Source organism: Diabrotica undecimpunctata, chromosome 9, assembly GCF_040954645.1.
Source record: "Diabrotica undecimpunctata isolate CICGRU chromosome 9, icDiaUnde3, whole genome shotgun sequence".
NCBI classification, from domain to species: Eukaryota; Metazoa; Arthropoda; class Insecta; order Coleoptera; family Chrysomelidae; genus Diabrotica; species Diabrotica undecimpunctata.
In genome coordinates, this window is record NC_092811.1 from 121,745,985 (window position 1) to 121,762,618 (window position 16,634).

Sequence of the window (16,634 nt, forward strand, 5' to 3'; positions counted from 1 at the left end):
AACTTAGAAATAACACAAGTCTTATGAAAAAGAGGAATGCTGATAACAAAACTGAAATTTTTGTACAGTTTCCAGAATTTTGGCCACTAGCGTATAGTAAGAACCTCAACATACATTAAATGTTGTAGTTTGTATTTCTGTAATTCTAATTCCTTATTATTTTGCATTAATTTTGTACAGATGATAGTAGAGAATAATCTGGTACCATAAAATAAAGGTAGTTAACCTCTTAGTAAGAATAAACATTGTAAATATGTTTGGTGTAAAGTGCAGCGAACCCCTTTTTCTTTCTCGACTAACCTCGACTAATTCTTTTGGAGAAATTGATGGCGTTCTTCGGGGGGGCAGCTTGACCCACAATCAAATAATGTCGCGCCAATAGACTTCCCGCGAGATGACGAAGAACTCAGTCCGAGTCTCGACTTCAGCGCGATTGTATCGACTCGACACCGGTGAACTTTCTACCAACAAACACGCGAACGTCACCGTTTCGAAACTAAAACAAATGTTCGTCAGTTAGTGACCTGTCAGATTTCTGAAAGTGGCAGCGCAGATACCTACTGGACTTCAAGACTTCTTTTCAATATTTATTTAAAAAGTAAGTGATTTTTATTTAATCAGGGCCTACTTTTCGCGAGTTCTACTTCAGGTACGGCTAACTGTAAATTCGTAACGAACGAGGATTAAATTTATAAAAATGCTGACCTTTTTCTGGTCTTCAAATATTGCATGAATAATTTATTCTGAGCGAATAATGGATTAACTGTTTTTTTATAATGGTGCGTTATAACCCAATTTTTTCTATTTTGATCAATTCTCGTATATATAACTAGTTTTATTGCACTTTATATTAAGGAATTGCCCCGAAAATAACACAATGATAATTATATAGGATTAAGAAGGGCATCAGGCTGATATAAAAGCCCAAAATTAGCCAGAACGTTTAAATAAAAGGCTCTAGGTGTTCAAAAAATTACAATTTGTTACAAAATCGTTACATTAGGGTTATTAATGAGAAAACTAAGCCGTCATGAAATTACCCCGCAGGATTCATTTATATGGATGTGGCATTCGTCCAAAAAAAAACACATTTCGATACCTTAATTCGCAAGCCGGTCAACTCCATTTGAACAAATTTTTCAGGAGAGACATAAAACATAATATTTTTAATAAGCTACTGACGTCAAAAATTTTAATCCAGTTGGTAGATAATATCATTACCTATTATTTTTGCCAATCCATAATCGTTTGTATAATGATTCTCACTACACTAGGGTATTTTAAGGAGCAGATACACTTTTGTCCGGAACATTGTAATGAGTTCAGTTTTACCTTAAATTTTTACCTGAAGAAATAACACTTTCGTCCAAGTCAAATATTTTTGCATATACACTTTCGTCCAGGGGTCGAGCTCCGCGGGGATCAATCCCATAATTAAAAAAAAAGTTGTCTTACTGCGTTATAAAATTTATTATCTTAGATTACTAAATTTCATTTACAACTTACAATATAAATAGCAAATAATAATAAACTTACTTAAAAACTTCTATTTATTAAAATTTTCCATTTTACTTTTCAAAAATTTCTCACGACCTACAGTTTTTTTATTAGGTGTGTTACATTTATGAATACTTTGAATTCTAATGTAGATCTCATTTTGGTATTGATTGATAGCCTCTAAAAACACGAATATATTCGGATGGTATGTATTAAAGGATTTATGTAAATGTGAACGGACAGATTCACGTGCATTGGTTGTTCTCGTAGTTTCTGATGATTTTGCAGCCTAGAGTATCGGTGGAAATGTTGAGTTTTCATCAACATATTATGCCTCAACTAAATATTCAACAAAAGCATTTAGTTCGACACTCTCGGGCATAATTTCGATGAGATCAAAAATTAAACAATCACCGACTTCTTGGTGATCTAGAAAAAGAAGACCAAAGCTATGACAAATCCATTTTCCTCACTTTTGTAATCATTTGTTAAGCCAAGTTCTTGAATTTTACGCCACTAAGCCTGCGAAAGATGGAATCTACATCCGATTATTTTAGATTGACCCCAAACTGATTTAACAGCCTTATGAATTGATTTTTTAAAATCAATGACAATATCTTTTGGAAGAAAATTTAAAGTTAGCTCTGAACATTTGGTCCTGATCAAATTGAAACATGTTTCATGTGCAATAAACAAAATACTAGTGGAATGTAGTGGCCAAAAATGAATAAACTTGCAGATTAGCACATATTTATATATTTAATATTAATTGCTTCTTAAAAAAGCATTACGAAAATTTACCTGACCCTTTGGACGAACTTGTATACCTCAATTTTAGGGGCTTGGACGAAAATGTATAACTTCTTTTATGACACTCATTATTTTGGACGAAAGTGTAATCGCCGATTTTAAGAAGTTATCAAATTTTATTTTATAGGGAAAATACGTACTTTTGGAGTTAGCTGGTATGCACCAGAGATTAATTCAAATAAAAATCCATTGGTGATTATAAAATAGGTATAATTTAAAACAAAACAAACGAAATTATACTTTTAATTATGATTTATAACGTATTTCTAGTCTTCATGAGGAAGGTCGTCATAATCTCTTCTTTGTCAACCATTTTCCATCCACTCCTGAATGTAGGTCTCTCCCAATTGCTTCCATCTTTCTCTATCTTGCGCCAATCTAATCCACTGTTTGCCTGCCACTGTTCTTATGTCATCTACCCATCTTTTTTGAGGTCTTCCCGTGCTTCTTGTTGTCGTCCTTGGTCTCCATTCTAGAATTCTCCGTGTCCACCTGTTGTCATTATATCGGGCTACGTGACCTGCCCAGCGCCATTTCATTTTTGCAATTTCTTCCACAATATCTCTAATCTTCGTTCTACGTCTTATCTCCGTGTTTCTAATCTTGTCTCTTAGTGATATTCCAAGCATGATTCGTTCCATTGCGCTTTGCGTTGTTTCTAATTTTTTAGCAGATTTTTTGGTAAGGGCTACTGTCTCCAAGCCGTAAGTACAAACTGGTAGTATGCATGTGTTATACACCTTTTTCTTTAAGTTTACAGGAATGGAGGTGGTTTTCAAGATATATGCTAATTTGCCGAAAGCGCCCCATGCCAGTTGTGTTCTTCTTTTAATTTCAGCATCTTGATTTGGTTTTCCTAGTTTGATAACATGACCTAGATATACATAATGTTCAACATTTTCTATGGTATGATTTTCTATTGTTATATTTGTCTGGTCTCGGCTCAGTATTTTTGTTTTGCTGTAGTTCATTTTTAAGCCTACCGCTCCTGAAACTGCATTTAATTGTTGTAACATATCATTTAGTTCTTGGATATTATCGGCTATTAAAACTATGTCATCTGCGAATCGCAAGTGGTTTAAGTATGATCCGTCGACGTTGATACCCTTATTGTTCCATTCTAGTTTCTTAAAAATGTCTTCTAGAGCAAGGGTAAATAGTTTGGAAGAGATGGTGTCTCCTTGTCTTACTCCCCGTTGTAGTCTTATGGGATTCGTTTTTGTGCTTTCGTCCAGCTTTATCTGCATGGTGGCATTTTCATATATGTTTTTAATTATGTTAGTGTATCTTGAATCTATACGTGCATTTTCTAGAGATTCAAACACTGCCCATAATTCGATGGAATCGAATGCTTTATGGAAATCGACGAACGCCATATGAATTGGAACATTATACTCGGTGCATTTTTCTATCAGTGTTCTTACGGTGTGCAAGTGGTCTATGGTACTAAAATGTTTTCTGAATCCAGCCTGCTCGATAGGTTGATAGAAATCGAGCTTATGTGTTAGGCGGTTGGTTATGATTTTAGTTAGTAATTTATACAGATGTGAGAGCAAGGATATTGGTCGGTAATTGTCGATGTTTGCTTTGTCTCCTTTCTTCAATAGTAAAATGACTTCGGAGTTGTACCATTCTTGAGGAATCTTTCCTTCATCAATTACTTTATTAAATAAAATATTTAATACCTGTTCTATTTTTCTTCCACCGATTTTCAACATTTCGACTGTAATTTTATCCTCTCCCGGACATTTATTCGTTTTTAGTTGATTTAGGGCCATTCTTATTTCATAGTCGGTTATGTCCGGTATTTCTTCTGAGCCGGTGTTAATTATTGTTCGTTCAGTACGTCGTTGTTGTGGTTGTGTATTTGCCGAGTATAATTTAGTGTAGAATTTTTCAATGGCCTCGCTTATTTCATTTCTGTCTCGGACGGTGACGTTTTTCTCATTTCTTATTTCTATGATTTTTCTTGTGCCGTTTGAGTTTTTTGCTTTGAGTACTTTCATATTGCAGTTATCTTGTATTATATTTTTTATTAGATTGTTAGTATAGTTTCTATGATCGTTCCTAATTTCTTTCTTCACGTTTTTGTTTAAACTTTTGAAGCTGTCCGAAGTTCGATCTGTTCTGTTTCGTCTTTCTTTTAGTAATTTAATTGTATTAGGTTGAAGTTTAGATGTTTTGGCTGTTTTCGTGTTTGAGCATATTTTCTTAACCGATGTTGTTACAGTTACTTTTATTTTATTGGCTAGTCCGTTTATATCCATTTGTCTCAGTGTCTCTACTGATTTTAGTCTTGTGCTTAGCTCTTTTTGGTATTCCGTTTGTTTTTGAAATAGCACATCGGTGGTTGGGTATCGTTCTCGTTTAATAAGTTTGTTTCGTTCTACTCTCGTCTGTATTTTAATATTCGCTCTAACCAATCTATGGCCACTTCCGGTATAGAATTTGTTTAGTACTGTCACGTCGGTGCATATGTTTTTGTTATTGGAGAGTATATAGTCTATTTCGTTCTTAGTTTTCTTGTCTGGGCTGATCCATGTCCATTTACGTTGTTTAGATTTTTTAAAGAAAGTGTTGAGACAAAATAAATTTTCGTTGTTTAAGTAGTTGTACAACATCTACATACAACGTCGTCATAATGCTTATGGTAATCTCTTGGCATCTAGTTCTTTAGTTGCCAAGTATTTCTTTCTTGTAATTTTTCTGCGTTCAGGGTACGAATTTGATAAACTTGAAACGGTATTGTATTTTTTCTTGAATTTTTTAGGAGGGTGTATACATGAGAGCTCGAATTTCGGTAACCTCAAAAATAAAGATAAAAAACACCGATCGAATATAGTCAAAAATAATGATTACGATTTACTAAATAGCAATAACTTGCTATTTACTAAATAGCAATAACTAACTAACAAGGGGATCTCCCTTCAGTTTTCCTGGTCTTGTGCAGTTAAAGTTAAAAATTTAGCTGTTTAAAATTCTTAAAGTAGGAATAGTTTAAGTATTCAATTGTGTAAGATTTTCATTTCTTCGCTTTCCTGCAAATGGTAATGTACTCACCTAGAACATTAATTATCTGATTTTTAAGTTTTTTCTCCCTCATTACGTGTATACTGTCGACTTCCATTTGTGTGTGGCCCACTTCCAAATATTTTTGTTCAATAGTCAAATTGTGTAGCAAAGCTAAGTTAACGAGAGCGTTGCTTAAAGTGACGTCTTGGTTCTGATAACAACACCCATCAGTATACACGATTATGTGCCTGTTGTCTTCTCCCATTTTTAGAATTACTTTGTCCATAATAAAGTTCACCAAAATCGTAGCAAATTCATCAGAATTTAATCCTCCTTCAGCCTCATTCCACAGAAAGCAATATCCATCACTATGCTTCATATCATAAATGTACGAGTTGTGAACGCGGAGTTTGGTCTTATAATAATTAGATGATACGCTGGAGCGTGGCGCCAAAAATACAGCTTGAAGATCGGCAGTAAAGACAAATTCTTTCTTTTCTTTATCAGATTCCTTCTCCATTCTTGCTTTATTTTTTTTTTACTTCATACTACTTTTTACTATGTGCTCTTCATAAATTTCTTTTCCAATATGACCCAATGTGTATCTATTACAAATTTCGCATAAGTCTTTCTTTGGTTTAAAGAGAGATATTTTTCATATTGTAAGAGTGTTTGTAACAGTAGCAATAGATAAAGTCTTTTTGTTTTTTGACTGACAATAATCTGGGTACATTTTGTAAAGCTACTATTTTGTTGCTTGGATGATATGTCCGATTGTATATATGTCTGTGTTGACCTTTTTCTACAATAATGGGACGGCATTTTTGGCAAACTATCTTAAAAGTCTTGCAAAGTTTTCATTTTTTAATCAAAATTTCTTGTAATATTTGTTTTTAATTGTTAACTGGTATTCTTTCCCGTAGTTTGAACCCATAATACATGATTTACCAATGAAAAAAGTGTTTAGGAATAATGTTTTACAGCTCGATTCATATCTTCGCCTTTTTTAGATGATAAATAAATGTATTAACTCTCTTAGATTTTTCTGGATCTTTTCTATCTCTTTGTCTATTTGTATGAATAACTTTTACTAAATTATCGATGTAAAGTCGTTTTTCGTTCCAAATACAAGTCCAGAACTGATCAAATAATGTTTTTCAATCATTTTTAGACATAATATTGTACTGGATACCACTATTCCTTTTTTCTTTACAATTAGATCATGGCTTCATATTATGTTTTTTTGTTTTCTTTATATCTTTTCTCCACTTTTCATCGTTTTTTTGTTTTCCGCAGTATTCTTTACCCGTTTCCTTATCCTTTTTATTTCTTTGAATAACCCGTTGGTCTTTCTTTACTTGGCACCGTTTCTTTCTTTTGATAACAGGTTCATCACATCAGAATCAGATTCACTGTAATCAACTAGTTTTTTCATTAATTCAGGATAGGCAGTTGGCATTTTAGGTATAGGTGCAGGAGCCGTTAGGTCTTCTTCTTACACATTAATGACTAAATCACTATTCAATATTAATAAGGTATCATTTTGGTTAATGCTTCATCTAATTGGTTCAATAGGATTAATCGTATTTTCGGTGTTCGCGTCAAATAATGGTGGACTGCAATTTTCATTATTGAGCGAGTAAACCTCTTCAAGTATAACATTATCAACTGTCTGCATATTATTATGGACACAACTTTAACTATCAAACATAATACTGTCGTTGAAGTATTCAGCGTTAAACATCTTTTCTATACGAGGCTGTTCATTGTCAATACAATCTATGTCGCTATTGGCAAAAAAATAGAGGAAGCAGCTTGAGAAGCTAAGCTATCATACTTGGTCATGCTATCCAAATTATAGGAGTCTTGCGACAATAAAGACTATGTGGTAGTGTTAGTTAAATCTTGCTCCTGTTCATTTTGAGTACTCAACACAGTTATTGCACTTTAACGATCTGAGCCAAATTTGTATTATCATCTACATGTTTTTATGGTTTTTTTTTTAACCAGGAGGAGTAAACTAAAAAGACAGATTTACACCCAAAAAAGTTACTAGAAAAGTCACCAAATACATCTTCTTTTTTAGTTGATTATCTCGGCTTTTCGGTAATCCAGTAATCAGTATCGGACAACCTCACACGTCGATTCTAACCTAACTTTGTTTATTTATGTTTGAATAATAAATTTTTCCAATTCACTTCCAATATATACACTCGCGATCATAAACTCCGGGTCATTTTGAAAATTTCAAGTTTCTTAAATATTTTTGCCTCTGGTGCAGTAATAACCGTTTTTTTTTGGCTAATGTATTTTTTATTTGTCATCAATGTTTGTTTTGAAAGAAAAAAAAATGGTTTTTTATTGTTTTTATTGAAAAAAAATCAAATTGTTGATAAAACAGACATACGAAAAAAAATGGAAAATACAGAACGTGGTAAAAAATCAGTACCAGATGACCAATATCGTGTATTGCCTCCCCTTGCTCTAATAACCTCTTGCAGACGACGGGGCATACTCTCAATTTTTCTCCGGATTACATGTTGTGGTATGTTATTCCACTCTTTCACTAACAGATCCTTAAGATCCTGTGCGTTGTTAGGAGGAGGTGTATGGGTTTGAATACGTTTTTTCACCCTCGTAATTCCAACTTCGTCCAAGTATTACATACTGATCCTGGCAACGTGCGGTCGCACGTTGTCCTGCATAAAAACGGCGTTTTCTCCAAGCCCTGCCATGTTGGACATAACATGTTCTTCCGGAATCTCCGTAATGTACCTTCGTGCAGTTAGAGACCAATTTTCAATGAAGGGTAATTCTGTGTGGAAGTCGGAAGATATACCTCCCCAAGCCATGACCGAGCTTCCACCAAATGGCATTCTTGAAGCAATGCAAGCTTGTAAAAATCGTTCACCGGTTCTCCTCCAAACTCTTACACGTCCATCGGATCCAGTTAGGCAGAAACGGGATTCATCTGAGAATAACACTTTGCTACAATCGTTAATTCCCCAATGCGCGTATTGTCGAGCAAAAGCTAGTCGTGCAACTCGAGGCACCCGGCGAAGTGGCGGTCCTCTAGCCATTACCCGAGAAGATAGTCAAGAAGAACGAAGTCTTCTTCTGACTGTTGCAACACTAAAATTGCGATTTCTTACTTCCTCTAGACGATTTTGATGCATAACCGCAGTTGAGGTCCGGTTTCGTAAATCCTGAAACACAAGGAAACGGTCATCTAGTGCCTTGGTCGTTCTTCTTCGTCCAGAGTCAGGTCGCCTGGTTAGCAAACTTGCCTCCTGAAAGCGTTGAAGCACTCGTTGAACCGTAGAAAGGCTTACGTCAACAGTTCTTGCGACTTGCCGTTGAGTGTGACCGTCTTCCACAAGTGCAACAATTTGTGCCGTTTCAACAACAGTCAAAGGCATTTTTGTCAAAAATAAACACTAATGGTGGCAATAATAAACGTTTGTCCGTTGCATTTGAACAGAAAGTCGAAGTACAAACGAGACATTTAAAACAAGCGGAGTTACAGGTAGCGTTCATTTTGGGAAGTGTGCACTTTACCGCGAAATCGGCACTATTGGAATTATTTGTTACAAAGGAAACCGCAACAATTCTCAGAAACATGCATTAGTTTGTATTTGTGTTATTATTATTTACGATAAAGCTCGTTAAAAATGAAATATCGGTTATTTTCAAGGTGACCCGGATTTTATGATCGCGAGTGTATTTTTTTGTTTTTCTAATTACAATAAAAAAATGTTGGATTCTTATAAAGAAGTTGTTATTTAAAGTGGGCATTTCATTCTTGAAAAAGAAGCTGTGTACTATCTGTAGTAAAGATGTTTTAACTCTGCAAGGATAGAAGGTCGACCGCCAATATTTTTAGGACATCTTACTGTTCCAGTCTGCTTATATTCCCTAATTGTTTTGTAAATAGTTTAATTGGCAACACCTAAAATTAGCACATTACTTTAGTAAGTCTTCATTTTAACAATAACTATTCTGCAAAACTAACCTGTTTCCTGTTTTATTTTTGCTACCATGGCTGTTATATTCATTCCAGGATTATCAATTTTTATTTGTTTGTTCATTTTTATAATTGTTTTTTATTTGATGATAAATGACCCAAATCTACTCGGCGTTTTTAGTTGGAGAAGGATAATTACCACTAGTACTTGGCATTGAATCCATATTGTTACATAAATACATAATGTTGTAAATGCAAACAAAAAATCTAAAAATTAAAGGAATAATGCAGAATATACAAAAAATCATCGATATCAATTTTGAAGTTTAAAATTTCATAAATGTCATTAGTGTCAAAATGTCATAATTTAGTGGAGTAAACTTGCCTGCGGTTGGACCAATTACAAACAAGCATTACGGCGCGGTAAATTTGAATTACTCCTCCTGGTTAAAAAACAAACCATAGTATGCTTTAAATTATTAAGAAATACAATATACCATGGATTTACAGAACATTCCTTGTAGCAGACTTTGAGGCATAGTTTGGAGGACACCGTCTGCCGCAGTGGAATGTAAAAGAACGACGTGATACCTCACCATTTATATACAAAGTAAAAGAAACGGGGAAGTCTATTTTCACTTTTATTTATCTCCGAAACATCAATTTTCTACAGCCATTTCTAGAAATCCGGAAGAAAACTTGCATTCTTAGAACATTAATACGGATGTGTCGTATAAAAGTTATGACGCGTCTTGAAAAACCCACGAAATGAGATCGAAGGTGTCCTTATTTAAAGTAGATTCTACTCTTTAATAAACATAAGAACAATGTTATTTTATTGAAGCAATGTAGATACTTTCTATCACACTACATCGCATGGTTGTAGTGCAGTCGAATTGCGGTAAAAATGTTCTCGACTTCGCAGAATAGATAAAATGGAAACTATCTGTAGCGAACGACTACCTTTACTCTGACTATTGATTTTTCTTGGCGCTTGTGAAGGTCAAGGTTACAAAATAATATCGCATTAGTCAATATTTGACATTAATATGCAACATTCTATTTAAAACAGGATAGCTAAAGTGGAAGTAGATGAGTGTGATCGACAATTAAATACATAGTATACTCCTTATGAAAAATGACACATTAAGAAAAGTGAGACTAAAGGATTTTCTTGTTTTCTAATAACAGACAAAAATGATGAAACTAAAATTGTTCCTTTTCTGCACCGGCTTTTAGTGATTTTAATTCATTTTTGGGAGTTTACCTTATGGTAAGAATTGAGCTATTTTTTGTATGGAGTTTTGAGCGGACTTTTCAACGCTGTTCTCTCTATTTGTAGTATAGTCGGTTCGCTATATTTACGCGGGTTTCGGATTAACAAAATTATGCTAATGACTCATTGATAACCAGTTGCAGTAAACGACTTCCCAGAAAATTAGGTAAAAACTGCATTAATGGTCATATTTTAAAATACATTAAAATAACATTAGGGTAGGTATAAATGTGTTACAATATTGCAGTTGAATTGATTCTTTGCCAGTGTTGACATTGTATGTTTGGTGGAAATATTTAAAAATGCCTATACGTGTGTTAGATGTAGATAGTCTAATTTGTAGTGTACATAAGTATTTTACAGATGAAAAAGAAAATGGCGGTCCTTTAAAATCGGTAATGTCTGTTCAACAACGCGTATGTGATGCTCTAGGAATTAGTGAAACCAAACTAAGAGGAGTATTACAAAATCGCAATAATGAACGGCCGAAAGAAGATCACCGAAAAATTCGCCTATCATTGAAAACGAAAGATATTCCAGATGGAAAAAAATTTGAAATTCGTGATACCATTTATCGAATGCGAGCCAACAAGGAACATGTGACCTTAAATACAATTCTCTCGGAATTAAAAGATAGAAAATTTGACGAAATTGGCAGAACAAGTCTATGGCAAGTGATACATAATTTGGGTTTCAAATTTCAAAAGGAGGATAACAGAAAAGCCCTTTGTGAAAGAAGTTCTGTTGTGCATAAAAGAATTAACTTTCTAAGAAAATATTCTATATTAAAAGAAGAAAGGGCAAATTTTATATATTTAGACGAAACATGGATATTTTCTAGGGGTGCAACCAAGAGAATATGGCAAGATGATAACGTAAAGTCTATCAAACATACTGATGGAGAAGGGAAGCGACACATAATTTTACATGGAGGAGGGAAATCGGGTTTTATAGAAGGTGCTGATTTAATATTTTCATCTAAATCAAAATCAAGTGACTATCACGATAATATGAACACAGAAATGTTTGTAAAATGGTTACATGAAAAACTTCTCCCAGGTTTAAGTGAGCCCAGCGTAATTATTTTTGACAATGCACCTTACCATTCTGAAGTATTAAACAAAAGTTCAACGAATTCTTGGACTGTTAATAAAATTAAAGAATGGTTCACAAAGGAACATATACCATTTACACAACATATTTTAAAATCAGAATTATTACGCTTGGCGTATGTCCACGCAAAACCAAAAACCTTTGTTGTGGATCAGATTATTGAAAGTTACGGTCATCAAGTTTTACGTCTGCCACCGTATCATTGCCAGTTTAATCCCATCGAATATATATGGGGAATAGCAAAACAATATTATGACAACCATATTGGGCCTAACGGTTATAGCACTTTCAATTGTAACTCCAGAAGTGTGGTGCAACTGTATATTCAAGTGCGAGAAACTAATAGAAGATTGGTGGACTCGTGAAAATAAAATAAACGAAATAAGTCCAATCATAATAACAATTAATGGTGATGACAGTGATGATGACGATTATGATATTTTTGATGATAATGACTGATTTTCATTTTTGTTGGCAAGTTAAATTTTTTTATTTTTCATTAGAAATTCTCTCCATGGAACAAATATACATAGACCATATTTTCTGTGTGAAGTGTAATATAAAATTATTATTAGGTTTATATTAGCCACATTAGACTCCATTAATGAAGTAATTCTCCTTATTATACTGTTAATTATATAAAAAATTTTCCATTATTATTTAATTAAAAAAAGTTATGGATTATTTTTCATTTCATTTGACCAGTTGATATTTCCCCAAAGAGCAGGTAATTAAAACTGGGTACTTACAATAAAATTTTTAATCCGAAACCCGCGTAAATATAGCGAACCGACTATATGTATTTTTGTTGCTGTTTTTCTGACTGTTTTTTAGCGTATATTACGGTTATTTCGGAATATTGTTATTGTTATTCTTTTTTTTATATACAGATTAGAGGTTAATTGTCTGGAAATATCATAGTGGGACATACTTTTATCCAATGTTCCCCAGCTATAATCTTGTATATAGAAATTTCAATTTCCTCGAGTTCCTTTCTGCTTGAATCCTTCGTGGAGTTTCAGGCTGGTATTGTTTTTGGGAGTACTGATTTACGCTTTGTAGCTTTGTACATTTGGATTTTCTTTGCGATCGACGGTTGTGTTTTATGTGCATATGGGTTTATGGGTATATAAATATCCTCTCCATCGCAGTTTTTGCCCTTGTACCTAGAGTGTGTGTAGCGAATGTCCTCTTAGGTAATTTTAAGTACCTACTGTTGTGTATTTAATGAAGCACAGATTAACAAAACATAACTATTTATTTACTTATAAAACGGTTACATATAATTCAATTAATCATAACAGCGTGGACATTTGAAGCTGCTCATGGACATAACATAACTTCACCCAAGCCTATCTAATTTTTACGAAGTGTCTACTGTTCCGATGTAGGATTAATATATAACATCTCCTTCCTCGTTATAGATCAAGCCTAATGGGAGCTTTTACTAATCTTCCGTAGCACTTACTAATATTGCAATCCGTGGATGTTTCATCTCTAGGGAGAAATGGACTTGTTTCTTCTTGTGATAAATTTGGGATGGGCTCCTTTGGTTCTAATTGAACCGATTCAATTTGGATTCACTGTGGGTTCAATTGTAACACTACCACGTGACACTGGCATATTACCACACACTATAGGAGTTTCTGATATTTGAGTCTGGTCAGAATCTAGGATTCTATCTTCACCTCTGTCTTTTCTCATATCATTTCTTCTTCTTTGTGTTGCGTGCTTGTATTCAAGCGTTGGCTATCGTCATATTGACAAGCTGATGAAATGATTCTCGGTCGGCAGCTAGATGAAACAGTTCCTCGACCGTTCGACCTATTTCATATCATTCACATGCGCGAATTTTATAACATCATTACTACATACGAGATAAATACAGTAACTTAAAATGTCCATAATCTTACCTTTCTGCCATAATTTTGTTTGTTTGTTTTTAATATAAACACATTCATTAACTTTATACAAGGTATGACCATTGTTGATTGAAATCGATGAATGCTTACTATTACGGCAAGAAGGTTTCAACATGTTAAATCTAGTTCAAGGATGAACTTTAAAAATACTTTCGCTCGGAGAAATCCCTGTAGCCGCTGAAGGAGTTGTTCTATAAAGAATAAAAAGTTTTGAATTTTCTGAATAACTAACTGTTTATTAATCTCCTCCCTCTTAATAGTCAACAGGGCCTTTTCCAAATTTTTCTTCACTATTTGAACACTACGCTCCACAGCACCATTACTTTGAGGGTGATACGAAGGTATCTTCACCGGTTTTATTCCATTTCTATGCCAAAATGCCACAAATTCACTGGAATTAAAAGGAGGTCCATTGTCTGAGACTAATTCGACCGGAAGACCAATTATAGTAGACATAGGGGAGAGTCCCACAGTACCGGCCGGCATACAGTACCGGCCAGTTGAAAGTTCTACAAACCTATAATAGATGGTACGGTGATGATTATCGGTATTAGTGCTAGACACTCCTATAAGTACAAGCCCAGCGCGGTGTCAACTTGTCGCGACAGGATTCTTGTCAGTGCAAAGATTTGTGTTGGGCATCATAGACGTACACTGCATATTTAACATTCTGTTGGTGATTTTCAACATTTAAAGATCCAGTTTACAACAAATAACTCCTGGTATGTATAGTGTACTTATATAACTATAAAAAAGTATACTTTAAATCAATATTTGTGCGTTTGTTTTTACCTGTAAACAAACTTATTTTTTTTTTTCGTTTCCTCCAGTACCGGCCACTGCATTGTCCTGCAGTACCGGCCAATAATAAAGTTCGTTTTTAAAAGATTTTTTTTACTTACAGGTACGCAAAAATGCCAAGTGATAAAAATAATGTTCATGTGAGGCAAAAAAAGGGCAACTGGGATCCTGCGAACATGCGAAAAGCCGTGGAAAAGGTACTGAATAATGAGATGAGTGCACGCCAAGCTGCCGAACGCTATCAGATACCACAAACTACATTGAATGACAGAGTAAGTGCTATTAAAAATAATAAAGAGATATCCATTGAGCCAGTTATGGGTCGTTTTCACAATACTTTTTCACCTGAACATGAAGAAACATTGGCGACACATGTTAAAGACTTGGCCAATAGACTAATGCCTTTAAACAGGCAAGAATTTTTACGTCTTGCTTTTCAACTGGCAGAGAAGTTGAAGTTACCTCACCAGTTTAATAAAGAAAAAGAAATGGCAGGGAAAAACTATTATTATTCTTTTATGAAAAGACATAGTGATTTATCATTGCGGAGTGCTGAATTAACGAGCTTAATGAGAGCAGTAGGATTTAACAGACCTCAGGTTGAGCGTTTCTTTGATGGTTTAGAGACTTTGATACAGAGGTTTAAATTCACTCCTTATAAAATATGGAATTGCGACGAGACTGGTGTCAGCATTGTCCAAAAACATGCCAAAGTTTTAGCTACTAAAAACCAAAAACAAGTAGGAAAACTGACTTCAGCAGAACGTGGAAAGAACGTGACGGTGCTTTTTGCAATGAGCGCTGGAGGTCAATTTGTTCCACCATATTTTATATTTCCACGAGTCCGAATGAATGAAAGACTAATGGTTAACGCCCCAAATGAGAGCGTAGGCGAAGCTCAGCCAAACGGCTGGATGAATGCCGAATTATTTTTAAAATGGATGCATCATTTTGTGCAGTATTCTAATCCTACAGCCGAGAATCCAGTTCTCCTGATTTTAGATGGACATGCGAGTCATAAGGACTTAGATGTTATTGAATTTGCCCGGAAAAATAACATCCATATGCTTAGCACCCCACCACATACGACCCATAAGCTACAGCCACTAGATCGTACGTTCATGAAGCCATTTAAATCTGCTTATAATAATGCATGTGACTTGTGGATGAGATTAAATCCCGGTATTAGAATCAGTGAATACGAGATTGCTGGCTTAGTTGCTTCAGCTTTTAATCGAGTTTCTCGAATGGAAATTGCAGTTAGTGCCTTTCGTTGCACAGGCATACACCCCTTTGATAAAAATGTCTTTAATGATTTGGACTTTATTTGTTCTAACATAACCAACATTACAGAACAACAATCAACGTCAGAATCATTGCCTTCATCTTCCCAACTGCTAGAAGCAACACTTTCAACATCAGAACCGTTGCCTTCATCTTCCCAACTGCTAGAACCAACATCTACTACTCCTGCTCTTGATCTCGTAGCCCATATTACAAATTCTGTGCAACACGACAACCAAACTACTCTTGCTAATGGAGAATCACAAATTGCTTTTTTGCGGCAATTAGAATCTCAAGAAGAAGCTACAATTGACCTATCCACAGACAATTTTAAAGCTGCACTTACAGAACTCTCACCGGTTCCTGATGCTTCTAAAAGAAGAGCAACTGCCCGGAGTCGTAAAGCTAAAAAAAGCGAAATTATAACTGGTTCTCCATACAAAAAAATGCTGGAAGAGAAAAAAGCAGGCAAAACAAGCGTCGAATCACTTAAACGAAGGAAGAATTTACTTGTGGAAAATGACGTTAACAAAAAAAATAAGGTCTCAGGAAAATATGTTCAAAAAGGTAAAAGCTTGTTGTCAGGAAGATATGTTAGTAAGAAAAGTAGGAAAAATAAAGATGAAATCCTACCTCCTCCTAGTAGACCGGTTGAAGAAGAGACAGTTTGTCCTTTGTGCACTGAATCTCATGAAGAGGATTGGATACAGTGTGGAAACTGTAATATTTGGGTTCATGAGGCTTGTGCGAACATATCAGAGCTATCCAAATAATATATTTGTGATTTCTGTATTGTTTAATTGGTAATATATTTACTGGCCGGTACTGGAGGCCACTTTTATAAAGTTTGATTTTTCCTTATCTTTAATTTTCATTAATAAAGTGATTATTTTGAAACATTATGATTGTTTATTACTTTCATTGACAGCATAATAGTCCTTTCATACATGACAGG

At 34.5% G+C, this 16,634-nt stretch overlaps 2 protein-coding genes across 4 annotated transcripts in view; both read left to right on the forward strand.

Annotated features, from left to right (window-relative positions):
* The first annotated feature begins 396 nt into the window (after positions 1–396).
* Positions 397–16,634, forward strand: part of LOC140451378 (sphingomyelin phosphodiesterase) — a 111,157-nt gene continuing 94,919 nt past the window's right edge. For 2 of the 3 annotated variants that reach the window (XM_072545143.1, XM_072545147.1), the window contains exon 1: positions 397–598. The gene's annotated coding sequence lies outside the window, so the exon portion shown is untranslated. The remainder of the gene's footprint in view (positions 599–16,634) is intronic. The other variant, XM_072545146.1, reaches the window with a different exon arrangement.
* On the forward strand, positions 14,509–15,796 carry LOC140451302 (uncharacterized). Its single transcript, XM_072545048.1, has 3 exons — positions 14,509–14,807; positions 14,922–15,654; positions 15,749–15,796. Exons 1-3 carry the CDS (start codon positions 14,509–14,511, stop codon positions 15,794–15,796), a joined length of 1,080 nt encoding a protein of 359 aa, XP_072401149.1.

Bases quoted from the DNA above. Each gene is read 5' to 3' on its own strand.
- LOC140451302 (XM_072545048.1), top strand. From the start codon at position 14,509: ATGCCAAGTGATAAAAATAATGTTCATGTGAGGCAAAAAAAGGGCAAC. The intron at 14,808-14,921 runs GCAAGAATTTTT...TTTTATGAAAAG, and splicing joins AGACTAATGCCTTTAAACAG to ACATAGTGATTTATCATTGC. The intron at 15,655-15,748 runs GTTAGTGCCTTT...CCAACATTACAG, and splicing joins TTTCTCGAATGGAAATTGCA to AACAACAATCAACGTCAGAA.